Source organism: Haemorhous mexicanus, chromosome 10 (genome assembly GCF_027477595.1).
Source record: "Haemorhous mexicanus isolate bHaeMex1 chromosome 10, bHaeMex1.pri, whole genome shotgun sequence".
NCBI lineage: Eukaryota > Metazoa > Chordata > Aves > Passeriformes > Fringillidae > Haemorhous > Haemorhous mexicanus.
Genome location: NC_082350.1, coordinates 9,118,546 through 9,143,706, shown reverse-complemented (window position 1 = coordinate 9,143,706; position 25,161 = coordinate 9,118,546). Strand labels below are relative to the sequence as shown.

The 25,161-nt window shown below is 45.6% G+C and overlaps 1 protein-coding gene across 1 annotated transcript in view; it reads left to right on the top strand.

The window, feature by feature from the left end:
- The first annotated feature begins 550 nt into the window (after positions 1-550).
- The window catches only part of EPHA4 (EPH receptor A4), a 104,818-nt gene continuing 80,207 nt past the window's right edge, over positions 551-25,161 (top strand). The window contains exons 1-3 of the mRNA XM_059855254.1: positions 551-701; positions 1,635-1,702; positions 6,042-6,705. Coding sequence (XP_059711237.1) covers positions 611-701; positions 1,635-1,702; positions 6,042-6,705 — 823 coding nt within the window. The 5' untranslated portion in view covers positions 551-610. The remainder of the gene's footprint in view (positions 702-1,634; positions 1,703-6,041; positions 6,706-25,161) is intronic.

Genomic DNA, 25,161 nt, shown 5'->3' with positions numbered 1-25,161 from the left:
TCTGCACATCCCCGCCGATCTCTGCCGGTCCCGGTCCGTCCCTGCCCGGCCCCGGGGAGCCGCTGCCGCGGGAGCCGCTGCTCCCGCCAGGTGGCGCTGTTGCTCAACGGTGGCGCCGGGCCGAGCCGGGCCGAGCCGGGCGGGGCGGCGGCAGCTCCCGGGACGCTCCCGGGACGCGGGGCCGCCGCGGGCTCGGCGCGGGGCAGGTCCGTCTGCGCCCCGCGGCCGCGGCTCCCTACCTGCTCTGCCTCTCCTAACTTTGTCTTTTCGCCTTTTCCATCATCTTTTGGAGTTCGGACACTGTTAAGGTGGCAGAGCCCCGCGGAGCGCTCACCGGCCGCGACCGCTCGCTGCCGCCGCCCGCCCGGGGCAGCGCTCCCCTCACGGCCCCGCCGGAGCGCCCCGCAGCGCCCGGCCCGGCTCCCCGCTCCGCGCGCCCGCGGGGCGGGACGGGGCGGGGCGCGCGGCGCGGAGCGGGCGGCCATTGGCGGCGGTGCCTGACGGACGGGCCGGCCCCGCCCCCTTGGCAATGTCTAGCGCGCGCCGCGCGCCCCATGTAGGCAGTTATTCCGCTGGGATAGCGCGGCCGGAGCGCGGCGGCGGCGGCGGCATGGCCGGGGTCCCGATCTGCGCCCTCCTCCCGCTCCTCGTCGGCGTTTGCGGCGCCGTCACCGGCTCTCGGGTCTATCCCGCCAACGAAGGTGAGGCTTGCCGGCGGCCGGGCTGCGCGTACTCTCGGCGGGGCGCCGGGGGCGAAGTTCGGTGTTCCCGGGCGGGCAGCGGTGCTGTCCCGTCCCCTCCCCACCTCGCCGCTCCGCTCGCCGCCGGGACGGCGCTTGCCCCGCGCTGCCCCGGCTGCTCGCCGCCCGTCCGGCGGCTGCGGACCTGTCCGAGCGGCGCTGCCGGGGCCGCCCGCGGTGCCGGCACAGGTGTCGCGGGGCGGAGCGGAGCGGCCGCCGCCTGCCCCGCGCGTCCCCCCGCGCCGCCGCTGCCCCGGCTGGGCCGGGCCGCCGAGGCTCAGCGCTCCCGCCAGTGGCGCCGGGGCGGCCCGGATCGGAGGGCGGCTCATGAAACCGGTTCTCCCTGGAGCGCTCGGTGGCCCCGCGCCGTTCCCCTGGGCCCCGGTTCAGCCCGTTCTGCGGGACGGTCCGGCGGCTGCTCCGCGGCGGAAGCCCGCGGCCGTCTCCCGCTGCGGGCGTGCGGCGCCGGTCCCCTCGGGAGCCCCTGCCCGGTCTCTCGGTGCCTAGCCGTGCTCCCGGGCTCTCGGAGGGTAGCCGCTGTGAGCCCATCGCTGGCGTGCGGGCGCGCTGTCCCGGGCGGCGGGAGGTGCGGTGCCCAGCGCCGGGAGCGCTCCGAGAGGCGCTCCGGTGTCTCTCGCAGGTGTGCCGGGACTCCGCCGCTCCCCTCCGCGCCCCGGAGCGGCTCCAGTGCGCCGGGAAACGAACCCGCGATTCCTCAGTGAGAGTTTCGAAGTGTTTCTAAGATATTTGCGCGTTCGGAAATAACAATTCGTTTCAAGTGGAAGGTGGATGCGATGTGCTCCGCACATATGGAAACGTTCAGGTAAACCATTTATTTTAGCATTGCCTTTTGGCAGCTGGAATTTAATCTCTTTTATTTGTACCTTTCTGCAGTTACCTTGCTGGATTCCAGATCAGTTCAGGGAGAACTGGGGTGGATAGCAAGTCCCCTGGAAGGAGGGGTAAGTTTTAAACCACTATCTGATCAAAAGGGTAAAGGGGGTGATTAGTAACTTTCAGAGAGTCCTAATGGCTCGATTATTGTTGATTGTGGTGAGGAGGTCAGATTTCTTCCCTGGCTTACCAAGTGAATTACTCTTTGTTGGAGAAACTCTATACTCCCTTTGGATAGTTCTGTCATGGAATAAGTGGAAACCAAAAGGGCAGAAAAGAGGTTTCAGAATTAAGAGATTGGTTGAGGCATGGGCTTAGATGCCTATTTAAAACTGAAATACCAACAAGAAATGTGATCTGCCGACTGAATTGGCATTCTTGACTGCTATTATTTTATCTGTGGACTGTCTCGGCTGGGAGATGTTCAGGGCAATTGCTGTTCTATTTCTGGATGAAGGAGTAGGGATCAATATACATGATAGACCTTTTGTTGTGACGGGACAGTTGTCCTGTTTCAGGGTGTAAACATCGTGTGTTTTGGTTTCTGAACAGATAAACTGCAGCACCCAGTGCTTGACTGTGATTCCTTGGAGTTTCTTTTTATATACTTTTACCATTATCTTATTGAACAGAAGGCTGCTCGAATGCACTGCCCAATGCTGATGTGATGACATTAAGAGGTTCATTGCTGGGCTTAGAGTCCCTTTGCTAAGAGAGCTTCTCACAAGGTAGCTTTAATTTTTGGTTTAGCTTTATATTATTGGATCCTCCTTGCTGCTCCTTCATCTGTGCCCTGATGTACAGGGTGCCCAGTGCCTCTCTGGGAAACTCCTTCGAATGTTGGACTCTGGAATTGCTGGGATCTGGAGGAGACTGTACTTCATGGGACTTTCTTTTAATAAGCAATTAGAAAGGCGTTTTCTTTCTTCATATGAACAATTTAAGCAAAAATGCCAGCAATGCGCACTAAACACGAATGTTTAAAAAATAAAAATCCCAAATCCTTTTTATATTAGAGGAGTAAAAGCCGCTTGGAATCCTTAAGCAGAAGTAACTAAGTCAAAGTGTTTGAAAGAGGAAAATGCTGAAAGATCAGGACCTGTGCACAACAAAGCACTGGATTCTTCAGGAACCTACAAATTTACTTTTTTTTTGTGTGTGCGTTCCCGCTCGTAATTAGAAGAAGCAGAGCTAAGGAAACAGCAGTGAGCGGAAGGAATCCGAGGCTGCCTTGGCTGCTGATGCATTATGCATAAGCTCTGAATAACCATAACATGGGAGAATGGGGGATTGTTTTGCTCCCCCATTGTCGTTCTGGGTGAACTTGACTACAGTCCTGGCTTGTGCTCCGCCTGAGCACGCTGTGCTGTCCCCGAAACTCGCTTTTTCAGAGAGTGGGGATGTGATTGGCAGGCCTCTGGCAGCGCCCACGGTGCACATTCAGTGCTGATTGCAGGCAATTGCCCTCATCTTTTGACAGCGTGGAAAGGTACAGCTCTATCTCGGGCAGGGACGGGCTTCCCTGTTAATCCCACACCCTGGAAATGTTGCTTAATGAGACAGGGTCTTTCGGACGCCTCTCCGAGGGATATCTACACTGTGTATTCAAACAGAACCTAAAATACAAGTTTTAATAAGTCGGCAGTGGAATCAATGATCAGAGGACAGCTGTGTATTATTAATGGCTGTTGGATTCCCCTTTTCTCCACATGCTTTTTCTGAAAGCACCATGCAAGCTTGAGAAGGAAAAATGTGTGCTCTTATTGTGGACGTGACTCGTTTCACTAAACCTACATATGTGTGTTCTATTTTTAAGCCTGTAGTGAAAAATTTAAGAGTACATGGTCTGTTTCTGAGATACAGTGCTTGGAAAGCATTTACTTTACTTCATATGCTGCAAATTTATTTCAAGCAGCAGAAACAAACTCCTTTTTCTTCCTGGGAAGAATTTGTCCTTTAAGTGTTTATCTTTGACTGTGTATACTTTATTGTCTATAAGAAAAAGGTATTTTTCTAGATCTAAAGCACACTGTTCCTGGGTTGTGAGGGTTATGTGGACAAGAATGGCTGGAGATAAAGATTTAGTCGTTTAGCAGTGACTAGCTATATAGTAGCCCCGGAGGAATTAATGAGTTGCATTATATATGTAATTAATGATTTACTCTTGCATTTCACAGTTGAAAAGCAGGTTTTGTGCCCAGAATGTTTTAATCTGCATCATTAAACTGTGGGAAGAGCTGAATTATAAAATTTAATTTCAGCTTGAAAGCAAAAAGTTACAGCTTTGACCACATACTTAGAGTCACAAGTCATTTACAGTGGCTGGACATTTTGGGCTGTAGTTATTTTCAGCTCCATTAGAAAGATGCACTTGGGTTTGTTTCGTACTTGTGTGTTAATGGAATAAGAAGCCCGGCTCTGTACATTTGTGTGTTGGTCAGCAGATGGGTGTGTTGAGAACAGGATCCAGAAACTTGCTGAATTCAGTTGCTGTGTGTCTGTGACCTCGCCGGTCTCGCTATTGAATCCTCGAGCAGCATCCTCCATTGTGTAAATGCACTAAAGGAAATCCCATCAACAAGTATTATTTCCCTCTGCTTCTTCCTTTCTCTTGTGCCACACACAATATTGGTAGCATAGGCAATCTGAAGATAAGCAGAATGGAAAGTGACGGATCATAAAGACAACATTGTAGCAGTGCACTAGCTCTGCGGTGCTCTAAATTAAACAAGTCTGTCTTCTTACTAACAACGTGTTACACTTTACATTGATAGATGGCTTTTTAAGATTTATTTCTTCCTTTTCTCTGGAAAGGAGTGACATGCTGAGTATTGATTTCCCCCCTCCTTCATTTTAATTTGCAGTTATCTCTAGGCAGCAAATAAAATATTATTCTTTCTGCTCCTAGTGACTCATGGTGCTAACTGCTGTCATTCTATAAACGGATTCAGCTAAGCTGGAAGCTTTTTAAGTAAAAATCACTTGCATAAGAGCAATCCTTGTGAGAAGAATGCAGGATATTATACAAGAAGACCCTTCATCTTAAGAAGGCTTCTGTTTATCAAAGCTATGGCTTCAGTAGTTTTGAAAAGCACTTCTGAGAAGTCTCTTTAAAGTTATTACTGTTTTCTAAGGATAATTTTATATGCTTCATTGTATTGCTTGCAAACCTAGTCAGCATATCATTATCTAATATTGTTATAGGGAAGGATAAATTGAATGATATGAATTGAAGTGCTATGGTTCTGCTGGTTTTATTTCCTGGAGAGATTTCTTTTCCTAATGCCCTTACTTTCCCTTCTCTCCCTGCCATTAGAGCACTGTGATAAACTTTCTTCTGTCTATGATAATACTTTGACCAATATTTTTCAGAACCGTTGAGTATGTGTGCTTTCCTTTTCTGAATTCATTATGGTGAACTCCTGCATCTCCTCCTTCCATACCCACTTTGGATTACACATGTTGCTGTTGTTTCATAATCATGTTGCCTGGCTGGCACTTCTGAAGATGCCTGAACTTGATCTGAGGGGTGTAACAATTCTGAAGAATGCTGCTATCCTGATCTTTCAGCACTTTCCCTCTCTGCTAACCCTTTTGGGATTTTGATAGTATGAATTTAGATGTTCCCTGACATTTTCTCCAGAAAAAAAATACGTGTAGTATTTCTTCTTTTTTTACCTTCCCACTAGTAAGAAACTCTGTTTGGATAACAAAGTTATGGTGATGTTGCTGGTAGACTGATGATGTTGTCTTGTTACCTGTTTTTCCTTCTATAAGAGCTACCCAAGTTCTTTGTAGACAGCTATTTCTGCTCAGCTCCAAAGCAGAATTTACTGAGTCTGTCTGGGACATTGGTAGCCCAGGAAAGTAGTTGTCAGCTTAGAGAAATAATAAGAGATGGCTTGAGAGTTTTGACAATAAATGGTAGCAATGCCTGAAATGTGGATTTCACTTTCTCTGTGTGACTAAGTCATGCTGTGTCACCTGTTGGATATTCCCAGGTGCAAGGCAGGGTCCATGAGATATCTGCTGCAGAGAAAACACTGCAGGGCAGTGCTGGTTGGTGAAGTTCTGTGTGTAGCCCTGCTCCAGGCAGTGTTCTGTAGACTGAACTCTACTGCATATAAACCTAGTCAGTCGAGGGAGCCTTCTTGGGTTGGTTCAGAGGGCCCTTAAAGCACATGCTTGCTCCTCGAGGCATGAGGGATTTGGAATTTGTTTCTCCTGAACAGATGCTTCCTTTAATGTCCAAGTAGTTGAAGTCCTGGCTATGGCTTGCTCTGCTGGGTTGTTTTTTGGTCTGTTTGTTTGTTTCCTCGTAATGGAACAAGTGCATGTTGTTTGTTTTGAAGCTCTGTTGTTCCTTTTAATAGTGATGTGTTTTTCTCCCCCTTTTCCTCCCTGCAGTGGGAGGAAGTGAGCATCATGGATGAGAAGAACACTCCTATCCGCACCTATCAAGTCTGCAACGTGATGGAGCCCAGCCAGAATAACTGGTTACGAACTGATTGGATTCCCCGAGAGGGGGCTCAGAGGGTTTATATTGAAATCAAGTTCACGCTCAGAGACTGCAACAGCCTGCCAGGTGTCATGGGAACTTGCAAAGAGACTTTCAACCTTTATTACTACGAATCAAACAACGACAAAGAGCGCTTTATTCGCGAGAGCCAGTTTGCCAAGATCGACACCATTGCTGCTGATGAGAGCTTCACCCAGGTGGACATTGGTGACAGGATCATGAAGCTGAATACGGAGATCCGGGATGTGGGGCCACTCAGCAAGAAGGGGTTTTATTTGGCTTTCCAGGACGTCGGTGCCTGCATTGCTTTGGTCTCTGTCCGTGTGTTCTACAAGAAGTGCCCGCTGACCGTTCGGAACCTGGCGCAGTTTCCAGACACCATTACTGGGGCTGACACCTCCTCTCTGGTGGAGGTTCGTGGCTCCTGTGTCAACAACTCGGAAGAGAAGGATGTGCCAAAAATGTACTGTGGGGCAGATGGCGAATGGCTGGTGCCCATTGGCAACTGCTTGTGCAATGCTGGCTATGAGGAGCGCAACGGAGAATGCCAAGGTAGGATGAGCCATATTGAACTGTTCATTAGGGCTTAGTGGAATGCATAATTGAATCAGAGATGAGAGTAAATGGACTAAAGCCAGTGATTAGCAGCCCTCTGGGATGTGGTGGGACGGAGGGGTTTAATGAAGAAGTCCAACAGCTCCAGGTGGCAAGGCTAAGAATTCTATAATGCAAAACAAATGATACTGCTGTAATAGGCAGAAGGTGAAACACATTTTCTAGCAGATGCCTAAATTTGATTTGGCTCGTGATAGTCACCAAAATGTGGATGACTGCAAAGCAGTGCAGTTGAGCTACCATTGTTTGAAGAGACAAATCTTTCAAGGGAACTTCGTTAAACACGGGAAATTCTGGCAAAGTTGACTTTGGATAATGCAGTAGGTTAAGAACCAGTCTGGGAGGCAGGACAGGAGTTTTAGCTGGATTACTTTCCCACTTTAGGAAGTGGAAATCTCTGGTGTTTTACTTGTCACAAATTTTTAGCACTAAATACCCTTTGATATTTGACACTGCTGCCTTTGTTAAATATTTTCATTTCTCAGAGAGTCTCTATTGTCAGTTAAATAATAGAGGTGCTAGGATACTCTTAGAAATGCTAAAAATCTCCACCCCACCCTCCCACACACGCACACTATCCTGTGTGCTGCAGAATTAGGGATTAAAGTTTGTATAAAAGACAGATTTGCCTAAAAGAAAAACCCTCAATACTTATATTCTCTTTGCCTTCCTTTTCTGGATAAAGAAGGTGTAGAAGGTTAGGGAAGGAGAGAAGACAGTTTATAAATAAAATATCTTTAGCCTCTGCTTTCAAAGTCTTGCTCATGTAAGCATAAATTAAGATCAAACTTAAATGGTTTCTTGCACAGGTCAGTGAGCTTAATTTTGCTGGGTGCTGAATTGAAGGTCCTTAGCTCCTTCAGGGTTTTGGAGCCATGTTTTTAGAAAAGTTTCTTTGGAGTCAGTTGGCTCATCTTCTTGGTGTGTCTTTTACTAGAGCATTTTTACCATCTTGAGACTGAGAACAAGTTAGCAAAGCAAGTAACTGGCTGCTTTTGTGATGGACTCCTGAGAGAATGGTGGCTTTTGAATGTCCTACTTGATTTCTTTTCAATGGTAATTTACAGTCAATATGAAGTTCATTATTATGCATTGAAATTATATTTGGGTAGAAAAGAACTGCTATGTGTGAGCTTCAGCCTTAGTTTACAGAGATTTTGCTGTATGACAGAAGCCTAATGTGACATAGTGGCAACAAAACTGCCATGAGCTGAAATTACAGAGGACTGAAAGATGAGCTGCACAATGACAGGCCATCTTGTCTGGGGTAAAATGCTGTTTTTTCTTGTTGGTTTTTCCATCCTGTGAGATGGAAACTCAAAAGCCTGTTTGTCACCAAGTGTGTGAACCTGTGGCTGTGGCACTGCCTGGATGCTGCTGGGGGAGCCATTGGTGGCTGGGGAGATGCTGTTTGTCTTTCACAGCTCAATAACTTCTGAGCAAAGCTTCCTGACACCTTCCCAGCCTGGGTTGTGAGAGGAGGAAGTGAAGTGGGGAAGCATTTATTGGTTTATTGCACAGAGATGATTCCACCTTTCTCCCAACGCCTGTTAGGTCAGTACTGGGTCATTCTGACTGACACAGATCATCCATTTCTCAGTGTCAGTGGCCCAGATGTGGTGAGCTAATTGTCCAACAAATCTTGTGTTGTTTGGGGGAAATCTCTTGAGGTTTTGCTGATGGGCAGTGGTTTTAGTGGCATGCTTTTTAAGCTCATTTTTGTAGTGTTGGACTGGACCTGGGGGATGACTGCCAGCTTACCTAAAGGCTCTCAGCTGCATCTGGGGACGTTTGGGCTCAGGAAACCCAATTCTTCCCTTTGCCAATTAAAAGGGAGATCAGGTGATGCCATATTGACAAAGGTGTTAGAAATGTTCTCTCTCTTGGGCTCTCCAGAGTGAAGTTGGCCTGTGCTCGTCATTTTGAGAGCGTTCGAGCCAGCACATAATTGAAAGTGCTAAACCCATTTCATCAGCTGTTACTTGTGGTTTCCTTTTCTCACACTTGCCATTCTCCAGCCAGAACAGTTAACTGGGAAGCTCCTCCTGATGAATTCATGAAGCTCACCAGAACTGTGCAGCTTCTCTCCAGTTTCCAGTGAGGCTGTTAAAGCAGTTTGGCCTCTGACACTACTGAATGAGGTTTCCCCTTTTCTTTCCACTCTTAACTTAATCGTTTAGCTAATGTTCTACTCTGACAGGTTTTTGGAGGGGAGGAGGAGGATGAAGTGAGGAGGATTCCTGTGGTTTTGATATAGAGGACTGGGGGCAGGGGAAGAGACGTTGAGTTTGGGAAAGGCTGTGAAAGGGCGCTGGTCTGGGACGGGAGCTGGTGAGCAGGTTCCACCTCAATTGTTTTTCAATAGGTTGACTGTGGCAGGACAAATACAAGGAAAGGTCAGAGGTTGTCCATTTCCTCATCCATCTTCCCCTGTGATCCTAGGGTCAGAGTGAGGATTGATTAAGATCTTAAATGTTTAACAAAAGCTCAGTGGGCAGGAATGGTTTGGGCCAGTGGACTGGGCTTTGCACTTGTTGGGAGAGCCCCAGTCTGTGCTGGAGCTTCTTGTCCTCTCCTGGGACCTGCTCCCTGCCCCACAGGGCTGGGACAGACCAGCTGGCCCTTGGGTTGTCCTGCAAGCTGCTTCAAGTTCACTCGCCCTCCCAGTTTTTAAATAATACATTTTCCTTGAGATTCTTTTGCCTAATTTCTGATGTGTGTGTGGGAAGCATAATGGAAAGCCTTTTCACATCTAAAGTTCTTGTCGTGGGAGCTAATGACTTTCTGACCTCAAATGGGATTTTTAAAAATTTGTGTTGGTGGTATGGAGGTGTTTGAATATGATGACAAAAAGCTGTCCTTTCTCTGACTGCTTTTTTTTCCCCAGTTGATTTTATTGATGCTGGTTGTCTTACTGCACATCCATAAGTGTGTGTGTATGTATATATGCAAAAACCTGGGACAGGAAGGAAAAGGAGCTAAGTACTAAATCCATATTTATTTGGGAAGCTTCACAGGTGTGTCATGGCAGTAGTTCTGCAAAATTGGTCCTGATGTGTAAAAGTTTTAGGTGAGCTCTGATTCTTTGCTTGAAAAAGAACTTGTAGCTGTGAATTAGATACCAAAAAAAAAAATTCCAATTTGCTGTTTCTACTACTGTTTATTCTCCCTCAAATGTTCTGTGTTAGTGGCTATCCATTTAGGAGAATATGAATGTGGAATATTGTTGATGGAAGATGACTATCCCAAATAGGGGCACATCTCAAGGCTGAGGCAATTACTGCTTTAGGGCAAAGCTGAGACATAAAGTAATTTTAAACTTCACTTGTAGACATCATTGTTATGTAAATTGTTTTGTTACACATTAATAAAATGTGGTTTGGATTTAGTTACTATTTCCTTATGATAAAACACGTATCTTTCTAACTCAAAGGAGGAGGGGGGAAAACAAGCAGGAAGGGAGAAAAGACAGATTAAAGAAGCAATAGACTGTAGCCATCTGTGATGATTTTGATGCTGTGAAATTACAAATCTCAATTTTAGACCTGCCATTTAGTATAAATATGTGAGACAGTTGAGATTTTTACTGTGATATTGTAAAGGTTATGAGAGCCAACAGCTTTGTCTTCATCTACACTTGCTTTTTCTGAGTTGCGAATTGGCCAATTGGCAGAAAATCCAGTGTCATTTAAAATATGGCTCAGTCCTGGTTTCATATCACTGCTGTTTTTAGAATTTTCCTTCAAACTTTGATAAGAGCATCCCTAAGAAGTAATAATTTGAATGATAAGATTCTTTTAATCTTGGAGGCTTTGAAGAGTGGCTGTGATCATGGAAAGCAGCAGTTCAGTTTGCATCAGAAGTGTACAGTCTAATTATATGGTTTTCTGTGATAAGATTCTTGGATGGTGGGTTTTTTAAGGGTGGGGAAGCAATGTAATTTGTGTGTACTTTCCCATTTTAGTCATAGATAACTCTTTTTGTCAAAATAGCACTGATGTACAGTCTGTCTGCACAAAAGGGTGATCAGAAGGGTGACTAAGACTGTGCAGAATTGAGATTTCAGGAGGATTTTTTTTTCAGGTTGATTATTTTTGGCAGGGGAGAAAATGCACAGACTCAACATGTTAGGTTTTGAAAGGCGCTGAGAAGACGGAAGCTACAGGCGGGGCCTGGGAGCGCTACTGCAACACAGTCTGTCTGAACCAAATTTAGTTGGTTCTCTCCTCTGCTGATTTGGTTATGTTATGTTCTCATGTAGCTCAATAGATCTTCCAAGGGTTACTCCCTCTGTGATTTTCTTGTACCACCTGGTGCATTTCAAAATCAGCATTTAAATGTTATTGCAGGAGCTCTACTGCTTTTCTCTTGCCTGGCCTCCTCCGAAGTCAAGTTACAGTTGTCAAACAATTGTCCCTTCTTGTATTGCTTGGAGAAAGGCTGTGATTGCTCCTTTTGAATTTCTGACAGGATTTCTGCTAGTATTGCACAGGGAAGCAATATCTGGTCCTTATTCTCTGTGTTACTGGTGAAAAGCACAATCCTCACAACCAAAGCCAGATGAGCTTTGTGGTGGTAATGAATTTCATGGTAGGTCTGGGTAGTCTTTTGTGGGACTTCCAGCCCATCTTCTGGGTTGTGTGTTCTTTTAGGATTAAAAAAAAAGGCAACCCAAAACTTTCCAGACAACTCATCCAGTGTGTGATGAGTTCAGTATTTAGATCTTGGCTGGGTAAGGGTTATTATCTCTCTAATAATATGCTCCACTGAGCTTGGTCTTTATTGTGCTTGTGAGTAGTGATTAAAGAAATGCTCAGCAGTACTCTAAGGTCTTTTGAGACTGCATCAAAAAGCCCCCCAAACTTGTGAGATAAATATCTTATCTGGTTTCCTCCCATTATGTGACATCCTTTTCATATGTTGCAGGGAGCAGGTGAGGTCACACAGTTTTGTGAATCAGAGACAATTAACACTCCCATGACTAAACGGCCATTTTATGAATATTCAGAGCCTGCTTCACCTCCCTGGGAAGCAAACATGCTGGTTCCCTTCTCCTTCCTCCTGCCGGAGACTAGGGAAGCTCTCCCTGTGAATGGGGATTGGCAGCTGTCGGCCGCTTTGCCTTTTGCATGCAGCAAATTCCTCATTTCCATCATTTGTATACTCCCTCATGCAAAGCAGCACACCCATTTCCCCATTTCACAAAGGAGATAAGAGCTTCCTTTGGAAAAGCCAGCCAGAATCTTCTTCTGTTTATGCAGAGCTCAAAAGATTTGGATTTTATGCAAATGAATTCTGGTTTTTTTTTTTTTTTTTTTTTTTGATCTTTAAGAGACAGCATGGTATTTGCTCCGTGTGTTCCTCATGTCCTGACCATGGCTGGTTGTCCCTCTCGCCCCCATGTGCAGCTCCCTTGCAGGTGGTGTGTGTGACAGTGCTGTGCTCACGCCCTGACCACCTCTCAAACCATGGCTGGATGTGGAAGAGCTGCTCCCCATGCCTGGAGGGGCTGCAGGCCCTTGGGTGTCCCCTCTGTCCTCCAGATGTTCACCAGTGATCACCAGGCTCTCCTGTAGCTGCAGCCTCAGCTGGGGGGGGTGAGGTTCAGGAGGTGGGATCCCCTCTGGGCTCTAAGTGTGCACTTAGGGCATGAAAAAGCAGCTTTACATTGGACATTTCCTATGCTTTGGGCCAAGGAGCTGCTCAGGCCTGGGCTAGTGCTCTTCCCTTTGCTGGCCTTGATTGGCCCATGGTCATAGCGTGGTGAAAAGGGGCTCGCAGCACTCGGGTAAGTAAACATGCAGAAATGCTCTGCTGTCTTTATTTATTGAATGAAAATAATCTGTGAGAAAAGTTCTGCTTTCTTAAGCCTCATGATTATACGAGAACCCATATTTTATTTTATTTTTGGTTTTAGTGGCTTTCTTTTCTTTTTAACTTTTCTTTATTTCAACTTTACTTAAAATTGCCTTTGGCTTGAAATAAAGCTGAGGCTCATTAAATGCTCCCAAAACACAGGCTTGTTCAGAATGGATTTGTTGAAAGGTTTATTGATATAAGTTAGAACACATGCTGCATGAATGTACTGTATTTCTTTAAAGGACTGGTTTTCATTTTGTGTCTTTATAAATCAGTGGTATGAAATTGGGACCCCAATCGTGTTGGAGCTACATCCTATAAGAAACCAGAAGGAAAAACATGGTTGTGGGGGGTTTTCATTTTTGTTGGATGTCCAATTAGTGTTTAACTTGAAGGTAATTTCACAGGGGTAGTAAACTGCGCAGTGTGAAACCTGGTGGCATAATTAAATGGAGGAAAGGCTCTTTAAAACAACAAAGGAACGTGCAAAAACTTTGCTTTTGTCCTAACAGTCACCCAGAAGGGGAGGTCATGCTGTTCAAAGTACAATATGGATGGGCCATTAAGGTTTGGAGGGGAAAAAAGCAAAACCAAAAGCTTTACTATACAGTTGGCATTTGCTTTGGCTCATTTAATCATGGATGGGTAGAAAAAAACCCATTTGCTGGTCTGCTTTTTACACTTCCCTTAGATGGGTGTGTTTAAACCTCACTAACGTTGAGTTGATCTGTACAAACCCACTGAAAGAGGTGTGCTGGGAAACAGGCTTTGGATTCACTGGGGGCCAGCTCAGGCTGGGACAGGCAGCAGTTTCAGCAGCCTGGGCAAAGGCAGGGTCCTGGGCAGGAGGAGGAGGAGGAGGGATGCTCCTGAGCTGCAGCAGCCAGAGGATGGTGGGATGAAGCCTGGATAACTTTCCCAGAGACACACAGGATGTCTGTGACTGAGATAAGACCAGAGTGAAGGCTGAATGTAGGTGAATGTGCTGATAGCTTCTGCCCCTCCTCACTTGTCAAAAGTTTTTGCTCACCTTTTGCAAATGAGGGACCCATCTTGCACATCCTTAAAGCATCATTTGAGCTAAGGCAATCAATACCTATTGCTTCTGCTTGTATATGTGAAAGCTTTGTACAGCCACACCACAAAGCTGCAGTACAGTGTCTTAATTACCCAGATAATCCTGTTTGCTTGTATTTTTAAACTATGGAGTGCTGGGTAATTATTCAATTCTTAATAGAAGGCAAATGGCAATGTAAACAATAATTAGGATGTTAGACTAATGTGCTTCAAAGCAAATTGGATTTTTTTTTCATACTGTTCAGCATGAAGTCCCATAAAGCTGACAATTTAGTGGCAAGGAAGCAAGTTCCATTTTGCTTGTATTTTCTGGTGTTATCTCCTCATGCCTTGTTTCTGTGAATGAGTTTGCTGTGATGCTGCTGCCTGCTCCAGAGCAAAGGTCGGGCTGATAGTCACTTCTCCCCATTTGCCTGTTCTCTCTGCAGCTTTTTGTCCCCTGCAGCCGGGGGTTAGAGGTCAGCAGCATCCCGAGTTCCCTCCTTTGCCAGGCCGTGTGAGTGTGGAGGGGCACAGCTGGTGCTGCTGGTGTAGCTGGCACTGGGCTCAGTGCATTGGGGCTGTCCTGGGCAGGGTCCAGAGGAGAGGGAGCAGGCTCAGCTTGGTGACTGAAGCTCTTCCTGCATTTGGAAATTAAGACGTATTTCAAGGGAAATTCAAGTTCTTGGCTCTTCAGTCTTTGCAAACCGAGTAATACACTGTGTGTCAGAGCTACAGCTCGTTATCTCCTTTAGCTTGGAGAGCACTCCTGGTTTTCCCAGCGCATATCAGGTTTTCCTAGGAGCAGGGTGCAAGCCACAAACACTGATGCAAAACACTGAATTGAGTTCTGTTCTGCCTGCAAGACTTGTGCAATGTAACATATTTCAGTACTTGCCCAGATCTTTAATTAAACCCTGCTATTTTATCCATTCCTCACTTTGTATTTAGCCCGTGATTGAAAGGCCAGTGTTGGTAGCAAAGGCTTCAGTCAATAACGCTGCTGCTTCCTGAAATACTCCAATAATGTCTCTGTCACACCGAGGGTTTTGTCTGGCCTTCCTTGTGTGTTCTCGGCGGCCTGAAGGGATTGAACAATTGCTTTTATTCTCCCCATTATCAATGCTAAGAAAGGCCAAAATGTTCTCCAGTGTTGATGCTGAATTACAGAAATTGAATTACAGAAATTTAATTTTAAATACATTTTATTCTTCTCCTAAGAAGTGCGTATGTGGGGGAATCAATGGAACATTTCCAGAGGTTAGGGCTGAATATTTTTGATACAAATACAGGCTATCTTTATATTAAAGTGTGCACTTAGAGGGTGTGGATTTTATTTTAAATCCCAGAGGGTTTTTGCCAGGTCACATTTTAATAACCCTAATTAACAAGTCTGTCTTTCCATACATCAAACATCTCTGTCTGGGGAGCTGAAGAATACCTGCGAGTGCCTCTGTGAATTTGGGGCTTGAATTCATTTGTTTTCAGTTTAAGTTTTTCTGCTGCTGAAAAAGACATCGCTGCTTTGAAAACAGTTTCCTTTTGAAGTGTCCAGCCTGGCAATGACTAAGCAGCCACTGGGCAAATTAGCATGTTAAAAGCAGCGGATCAATACTTTCTCTTTGCCTGATCTCGGCTGGGGCTGGGTCTTGGCAGCCCTTGCTCGGGGTCTGGCCAGCTGCACCCCAGCATTTCGGGGGAGCCATCAATAGGGGCGTGGGTTGTGTCAAGCTGAGGCTGCTTGATCTGGTGCCCAGGCTCTTTCAAGAATGGTGATTTGAAAATGGATTTGAGGGAATTGATAGCTTTGGGAAGATCAGACAGCTTGTGTAATTATAAACAGGATTAGAAGGAAAGTGGAGGGAGAAATAGGAGATCAATCGTAGGGCACAAGTTGGCTGAACTCCTCTTCTGATGCTTGAGTTTTGTTGTACTTAGCTGCTGTGTGTAGAAGATTTCTTTGGGCTTTTTTGAAGAGACAAGTAAACACCAATTAAAAGAGGGAGTGTGGGCAGTCCCTACTGTTTCACAGCAATGCTCGGAGGCAGTGGCTCTGGAGAAGTGTAGCAGGAGATGCTTAGATGCAGCTGTGTTTGCCAACAAGCTGCAGAAGGTGGTTCTGGCTTCCCCGTGTGAGCCCCAGCCCGCACTCCTGCAGGGCACCCTCCGCAGCTGGCGTGGGCTGCTCCCTCCTGCCCTCGGCTCCCTCTGCCAGGCTCCTGCTCACCCATACTGACCTCCCTCCCTGGGCCTTGGCAGAGCCCAGGGTCTGCTGCTGGGGAGACACAGCCCCTGCCTTGGGAATGGGGCAGCACTAGGGTTCCTCCTCTGTCCACCGCTGTGAAACCAACAAACAGATGATTGCAGTAATCCAAATGCCTCCAGAGCTGTTCTGAAATGGAGACTATTTCTTGAGAGGCATCCTGCACTCTTACTCACCAGAGATACCAGAAAATAGTAGAGTTCTCTTGCTGTTTCTTTTTAGTGGCTTCAGTATTTTCATCTTGCACATCTGCCAGCCTTCCCTTAATCTCTGAACTACCCTAACACAGTTATTAGGTTGACACATTTTGTCCACTCGTAATTAGTTCTTGGATGTCCTCATTTATTTTTGTGGTGATCAGTAGTGTCCAGGGTAGAGCTAATAAGACAGCTGAAATCAGGACCAGGTCCCTGTGTGCACTCTACCTGCTCATTAATCAAGGACTCTGCAGTTAATGAGTGTAATTTCCAGGTAATATTTAATCTTAGAGTAGCAATAGTTACACTTAATGTGAAAGAACTTTTTTTGTGGTTTGTTGCTGAAGTCATTCCCATGGCACGTTCCCATTCCCTCTGCTACTCCCAGGTGCAGTTCTGTCAGGCTGGCCCAAATTTGGACTACTTCCAAAAATCCATACAAGGTGAAAATACTGGATCCGAGTATTTAGGCTGGACATGACATTTCAGTGGGTGCTGAGTGCTGCACGCATGCCCACAGATGTGGCTGATAGTAATGTACAGTTTTGTCATGCTTTGAGGTTCAAAGGCCTCTCTACGTGGGGAAGAAAGTTGAAAGCAATCAGCTAAAGGGGTGAAGTCAGCGTACATAACTGAAGGTGCATCACTAATTACCTGCAAGACTGTTTCCATCCTTTTCATCTGAATCTACCCCAGTGCAGATCCTTTATCCATTTAGTTGATTCACCTTAAAGTTCTCAGTGGCTCTTTGAAGACGTGCTCTTGGTGCCCAGTTTTAATGTGCCCGGAATTAATGCACTTGGTAACCTTGAATTCAACACACCCAATAGCTTGGGAAAGTGAGCTCAAAGGGTTGTGGGCACTGTGAAAGCACCCATTTGTAGCTTTAGGATTCTTTAATTTGGGAGAGAAGAGAGAACAAAATCCACCTACAGTCACAGCAGCAGAAGGGAAAGGAGCATGGTCACAGCTCTGCCAAGAAGGGTGGCTGGCCAGATCCAGAAAGGGCAGGAGCCCTTGTCCACCTTGGAGGAGCTGCCCTGGCTGTGACAGAGGCAGGTGGAGTTGCACTGTGGGCTGGTCCAGCATGGCAGGGACCTGCCCTTGTCTTAACAGGAGTGGAGCAGTCCCGAGAGCAGTATGTGGCCTTATTATCTCATCTCCGTCCCATTAGGCTGTGCTGAGGCGGTGACTGTGCAGTGGTTTTATTCAAGATGAACTGTAATTGGGGTATGAGAGTGTGCAAAAGCAGATCTCCACCCTCTTTCCTGTTTGGTTGGGCATTGGTTTGTCTGTGTGATCAGAGGACCCTGCTGCCCTGACTTGTGCTGAGCTTTTAGCAGCTCCCAGCTCACTGTGGGGACATGGGGGGAAGGAGTTCTGCCTACCATATTCCTCTGCTTCTTCAAAGGTTGCCACTAGCTCCTCTTTCTTGTGGCTGTGTGTTTAGCTAGCCTTTTGCAGTAATGCTAATTTGACCTCTCTATACACCTGTATTAAAGTTTGAGTCAAAAATGTAGTGTAGCAAAGGAGAGACATTTTTCCGTGGGATTGTTGAGCTCTTTGAGAATGCCGAATGACAAAGTTAACTCTTGTGCAAACATTGCCTTTTATTTGACTTTGTAGTTTGCCCTTTGAAATACAAACATATTTGTGTCAATCAGCAAGTCTCCTTTCCGGAGTTCTGGTTGACCCTGTGGAAAGAAATGTGACTGTGCAATTATTAAAGGTGAGGCCTTCCCTTTAACAAATGCTGAGTAATTGCTATTCACTCCTTTCTGTGCCTGTGCCATAAATGACAGTGAACTGCCCTTCAGCCTGGCCAAATAACAAGGAAGATACTTGTTTGGAAGGAATAATGCTTCAGAAATTTGCAATGTGTCAGAAGTATTGTGTCACAGGGACTTGTGGGTAGGAAAAAAGTTGTCTGTCTCAGCTTAGAGTGCAAGAACCTTTAAGGTGCAATTAGGTCAAATACTATATCTATGTCACTCAGAGCTAGCAGGGGTTGTCAGAGTATAGAAGAGGGCAGAATTTGCCCATTATAAAAAAATATGAAGTGTATATGGAGGTGTGATACTCTGACAATTTACCTATAACTCTTAATGATTAAAAGGATGAAAGCTCCTCCTCTCCCCTGCCAGAGTGTTGGCAGGAATTGGAAAAAGGCTCCTAATGCTTCCAAGGAGTATTTCCACAGTCTTGAGACTTGGCCCTGCTTGGTGCCACTGCTCTGATTGATTTTGTCCAGGGAAGTTGTGAGCCAGATAGTGAGGCTATGGATGAGTTGTGCCAATGAAATAGAAAATTAGACCTCGTTACTATTTTTGGAAAATAGCCCCTGTCCTTTGCCAGGTATTTTCTTTTTGCTGTTTTTTGTGTACAAACCTTCAGAAAAGCCAGAAGTATGGCATGAATTCAAGTTTATTAATCATTACTGGTGCTTTATAGAGGTCCTATTGAGATGGCCCAATGCTGATTTGACCTGTCTCCTTTCTGTATTAGGTTCTAATTTCTATATCTTCAGTCAGTCCGTCTGTGATTTCTCAAAATAAATTGTTTATTGCTCTGAGTTCAGCATCATGAGGCTTGCAGGCAGGCTTTCAGTAACAAATAAGTCCTCCTGGTAAGGTAAGGGGAGATAAATTTTTGAGAGCACTTTTCAAAGAGATTTTTCAGAAAATAATAGGTTCTGTTTTACTTATTCACATCAACAAGCTTATTTTGGCCTTACTCCAGAAGGGAATAATTGAAACACTATGCATTGGCTTTCTAAGTAGTCCAGAGCTTGATTGATAGATTTGTAGCCCTTAAGCAGGCTTAAGAGACTAAGGCATCCCTTCTGCCTATGGTAGGGCTCACTGTCCAGTTCACTTTTAGTAGTTCAAAGGTTGGAATTGCTTAAAATTGAAGATATCTTGAAATGTCTCTCACCTTTATTCTTTAACAAGAGGTGCACAGAATTTAGCTGTAAAGAACTGATAAACTGGGCAAGAAAAAATGGGTTGAAATTGCAAAGCCAAAAGATTAGGCTAGACCCAAGGGAAAAAAAATACTGAGATCTGTAGTGTCAGTGCAGATTGCTCAGGAATGTGGGGAAATCTCAGTATCAGAGGATTTTCAGAGTAAGTTAGACATCCAGTAGCATGGTTTAACTGCATGTTATCCTCTGTGGGGCTGGGAATAGGCTGACTGAGATCATCTGTGTCTTTTGTGGAAAGCGCTCTTGTACAGTTGTTATGGGATCACCATTGTCTTACAGGTGAGAAGCAGCTCTTGAGCTCTGACCTAGAAAGAGAGGTTTGATCATACTGTCTCCTGGCTTCTTTTCCTCAAGAGAAACTTGTTCAGTCTGAAGAGGTCTCTTGGCTACTAGAGCTCTCGCTGTGCTGTTCAGCTTTCCAGTTTAACCAGCTACACAGAACTTTCTGGAGGTGTCTTGGATAACCCTCTCTGTTTGTTCCAGTCCTTCATGGAGCCATTGGGATCCTGGACAGGCCCTGGCTTTTCCAGTGAATCATGGCCCTACATAAGAGAATAATTTTCCTGGCCTTAGTGTCCCCTCTGAGCATCTGAGCTGTGCTCATGATAGAGAATGTCAGGGATGCTGTGCAGTAGGCACAAAGAGCTCTGCCTGGCTTGCCTGGAAAGAGGAGCAGAAGTGCTGCTGCTGCCTGGCTCCTTGCCCTGTCCCTGCTCTCCTTACTCTGGAGCCTCCTGGGCACTCAGAAGAGCCCAGAGGAGATGTGTGCAGCAGAAATGCTGCTGCACTCCTTGCTTTGTGGCTCTGTGCTGGATTTTGGCTCAATTTTGCATTCCCTCCTGCGGGATACTTGGCAGAAGTATCTCAGCCTGTTGAGGGATGCTCCCCTTATGGCAAAGGAAGCCTTCTCTTTGCATCCAGGTTGGTCTTAGTGTGGAGCACGTGTGCTCACTCACAAGCTGAATAAACAAGTAACTCCTGAGGAGATATTGTCTGCTCAGGTGCAGTCCTAATATCTGTTAGGATGTGGAGAAGGGATATTAAAATTGTTTACGAGGTCAGAGCTGTAGTGAGCCTTGCACCACCTATGAGTTACGATATCATTACCTGAGCTGCAGGAACCAAGAAATAAAACCTTTTACAGTGAAATGGGAGGAGTGCTTATGATTTTGAAATATAGAGAGGCAGAAAAATGTGCATTATGTCCTCGTACTTTTCTTTGTTTGGGTTTTTGGTGGTTGTATTGGTTTTGTTTATTTTGTTTTATTGCAAGGGTTTGTTTTTGCTTACTGGTGACAAACATAGAAGATATACAGCATTGCTAATGTTTGTGGTAGAGAAATGCTCTTTTTACTAGTTAATTTCTTTTTTTGGTCACTCTAGGAAAGATGTTGCTTCCTAAAAGGAATAAATTATTCAATTTTATGTAAATAAACATGCTATTATTTATCTGCCTGGTACCTGCACTGTTGCAAGTCCAATCACTTGTTTTCATTTTCCATGCTGTGTTTCCTGTCCTTTCTGTGAACAGGTTTTTTTCTGCCCTGGAGTATGAGCCATTATGGCATCCTTGCCCTATGAAAAGTTGAATCTAAAACATTGATGGAATAGAGCAGAGGTTGCTGAAGCAACATTGATTAGGCTGATTATCCCCAAAGAGATGAGAGCAGCTAGCAGCTTACCTTTTTTATGAGACCCAGTAGCTGTTTTTCAAGGACTGAAAGCAGTTGATGCTCTCTCTATAGGTAGTGATCTATCAAAACATATTTTGACAGCTTTTGTATTGTCCTGCCTTGGTACCTGTCTCATAAGTCACTTTTGTGGAATTAAACAACAACAATGTTATGAAGTTATGTATCTGCAGAGCAAGAAAGAAATTAAAAGCCATGAACAAGAGAGAAGCAAGTGTAGGTGTAAAAGCTGAATGAATGTGGGCTACCAAACAAAGATGTGCTGTGGACAGCAGGAGAGGCAGCAGGGATTGTCCTGGGAGAAACTGAGGGACAACTGCCACGCTATAAACCAGTATTTAGCAAAGTTAGCTTTTGGGTTCTTTAGAAAGTGGATTTTGTGGTCCTGCTGGTCTGCTGTTATGTCAGAGACTTGCATCAAAACTTCCTCGAGTCAGAACATCTGTTGCGGCCAATGGAAAGATTCCTCTTGACTTTAATGTGCTTTGGATCAGGCCCAAAATGCAAATAGTTTTTCTCTCATCCTTTGAAGTCTTTAACATTTCATGGGCTCCCTTATGTTATTGGTAATTTGCACCAGAGGTATTTTGCATGCAAATGAAATTTTGGCAGTAACAATGACTGCATTGGTGAATATGCATGTAGGTGTATCAGTAAAGCAAATTTTACTTTTCAGTGTATCAAACTAAAAATTTCTTAGTAACAGTGAGTTGTTCACAGTATCTACAGCTGCAATCAAGTGTATTGACAAATGCATGTAAAAGACTGTATAAAACTGTCAAAGTACATTTTGATACATCTGTATAGAGCCAATTGATTTTTCCTTTTTTTGTGGCTTGTGCACGTTAATACATGTTTTCTATATGAAACTGGCATTTGTCACTAACTTCACAAAGCACTGTGGATGTCATAAATTTGAATACTGTAATTGAACCTGAATTTACTATGGATTTATTTAGCAGATCAAAGAGTAGCTTCAACCTACAGCACTAATTTTGTTTGCTAGTATAAACTCCTGAGCTTAGGGAAGTGCCAGAGAAGGCCTGTTCCTTTGAATTATGTGAATGTGAGCAAATCACTGGGTTTCTAGTTTTTAATAAAATTGGAAGTGTATTTTTTAGCTGAGGGCTCATGCTGATTTTAGTGTAAACATTCTGAAGTTTCTTAGTCATAAAGACCACTGTAGTGTTCTCATGGGCGAGTGCAATACCAGTGCAATAAAATAAGGCAAGTTTACAGTGCCCCATTTACCTTCTATTAGGAGCTCGCTTTCTCATGTGAGGAGGGTGCTTTGCTCCCCAGTAGCTGTCCAGTGAACCTTGTCTGAAAAACACTGAGCCCTAATGAGGGCAGCATCTTCTCATCACGGGTTGTCACCTGCCCTGGCCACTGGGATGCTCTTCCCCATTTCACAGTCATCCTTTCTGGCTCATCTTTGGTTTCATCTGGTGCTGAGCCAGCCCTTTGTGCCTGAGCCCTCCTTTGCAGAGCAGTCCTGCTGAAGCCCAGCAGGCTGAGCTGAGCTCTGGCCCCTGGGGCTCAGCCCTTCCTGCTCCCTGCAGCAGCTGGCCCTACCTGTCCTGGCTGCTCTTCAAGGGCACCGCCAGCCACAGCCTGCCAGGAGAAAGGGAAAACCAATTTGTGTTTCTAATTGCTCTAAGATATGATTACCAGCATCTTTCCACAGAAAAAAAAAAGTCTGCTAAATAGAGTATTGCAGGAAGGGCTTGTCAGTGCTGTTGCTGTTGGGAGATTACCGTGTGTGACTGGAAATGTGAAGAGTTAGTCACTCTTCTTGTACCCCAGGCTGTTATTTAAAGCTCTTGCTGGGAATGCCATTGCAACAGGGAGGGACTAGCAGGAAATTAAGGGCTGGGGTCAACAGTGATTTTTCCCAAGTGGACAGAAAGGATGTGTCAGCTGAGCAGAGGTGGTGATGCCCAGAGTCCTCACCTGAGCTGCAGGGATGGTGCTCAGAACAGGGCTTGGCTGTGGGAGCTTCTGTCTGTTTCAGTGCATCTTTTTGTGTAAGAAAGAAGCACATAAATAATCAAAACCTGAACGGGGTCTTTTGTAGAATTGTAGGTGATTACCCAGCTCATAAAAAAAAAATCAATTGCCAAAAATACTTCTCAGTGGTAAGTCTTTAAAGGAAAGAAGGGTCTTTCTGGTCCTCTGTGTTTAATTTTGTGTGGATTTAACCAAGTTTCATTTTGAAAAGGAGGAAAGGCCATGGAAGGGTGCCCTAAGGAAGCATAAAGGGAGGCAGCATTGCAAGTCACAGTGTGTTGCTGGTGGCTTTGCTGGGACAAAGTAACTATGGCAAACTGATGTACTGAAAGTGCTAAGGACAGCAAGGGTTTGACTAACACTGGTTCTGGGGCAGCTAATACTGATGGGAAGGGAAGGAGTGGGGCTCTGGACCAGGCTTTGCTAAAGAGTAGATCTGGAGGAGCTTTCAGCCAAACCTTTCCCACGGGCTGCTCTCAGCCTGAAGCACCCAAGCCTTGCTGAGTCAGCCCCTGCAGTCCCCAGGGCAAGCACAGAGGGCTCAGCAGGCTCTGTGGCCCTGGGGAGCCAGGGCCAGCCAGCACACTGCAGAAGGAGCCCGGGGCTGCCCCATTCCATCCCGGAGCTCCTTGAGCAATCCCCAGCTTCAGAGGGCACCGCTCCGATGCCTCCAGTTCCCTGTACTGCAGGGTGGTGCCCAGCCAGGCTGCACTCTCCCTCCTCAGCCTCCCCCAGGGCACAGCCTCGGGAATGGCTTCAGGAGAGCAGGAGGGAGGGGTGCAGTGGTATCTATGCAAATCCTCCCTGCTTCGAGCTCCTCTGCTCCAACCCGAGCTGGGGAGGTTTGTGCTTCATGGGCTGTTCCATTTGTTTAAACATGCTGCTTGTATTTTCTGCAGGCAGGTGGTGCCCCAAATTATTATGTAGCATGGACTCTTTAATGTCATGAATTTGAGGGTTAACTTTGATATGAGCTGCATAAGCAGGGACTAAGAGTTGCTTCATTCCTGGCAGAGCCTTGGTGATAGATACTGGCAGGGTGTATCTAGTTAATTTTTGAACTCTCTTGCTCCATCCAAAGTTAAAAGCTGATCCCAAACTGCTGATGACATCTGCCACCTAAAACTAGGTGGTTAAATCTCAACCCATCAGCTTTGGTGGTTCAGGAGCACTGCTCAAGCCATACTGTGATGCCCAAGCATGCTTGAAATTCACCTGACAAATGTGCTGTTGTGTTCCTGATTCACTGCCACCCCTCTAAAGAGTCAGCAAGTGACAGTGGGTGCAGTGAGAGCTGGGCTCTGTCCGAATTAGCATCCCAAAATAAGTGTGAGGGATTGCCCAATTAATATACTCTGCATTACCTAAGACCATGAACAGCCTCTTTTGTGAGGACCAAAGTTGTCTTTATAAAGAAATAATGCAAAGATGTGTTTAAATATGCATGGAATGTGTATTGGTTATTTGAAACACTAAAAAAGCCTTGTTATCTGGGAGACCAAGGACAGTTGTTTTATTGTGTTGAGTCTTATAACATCTTTGAAACTTTTCAGCTGGGTGCAAGTCTAGGATGAGAATGTTCTCTGAATCACATCAAGTTGTAAGCAGCATTCTACTGGCAGTGCAGAGGGCAGGGTGGAAAGAGGAGGGAATGGAGGTGGAAATGAGACAGGTTTAAAATGCAGAAATTAGGGGTTTGTTTGTGTTTGTTCCCTTCTGCAGTTTGGGGTGGGGATTGTTTGCTTAGTTTATTTTTTTTAAGCCCACTGGAGAATCATTTTTCTCACTGCCAGGAGGGATGTGCTTTGCCTCTAGGATGTGAGTGACAGTGCCCACTTAATTGTCTGTAGAGGGGGGGATTGATACAGCAGCACACTGTGCAGGGAGTGCAGTGCTGATAGCTGGCCTCTGGCAAGCCAAACTCAGGCATCCTGTGGTGCACAGATCTGGTTTCTTGTGAGGCTTCTCTGTGCATGGCCCTTGGCTCTGCTTCTCCTGCCTTACAACTTTTCTATCAGTGAAACCCCATTGACAGAGGATCAGAATTTCAATTTGCTGTTTAATTTTATGGTGATATCAGGGTGAGGAGACTCAGGCCATGCATTATGAGGGTGGTTTTATGAGAGCAGTGATCAGGCTGTTGAGTCATTACATCTACTTTACACTTTGGATTTTAATTGCTTTATGGAGCTTGTTAATTTTTGTTTGGTTTGCTTGTAGCTTATGAGAGGTAGTTGTCTTTATCAAAAACTTCCACGAGCTCTTTCATCACTAATTCTCCATGGTACCAGAGTTCTTAGAAACATGCAAGCAGGATTTTATCCCACGTGGCTA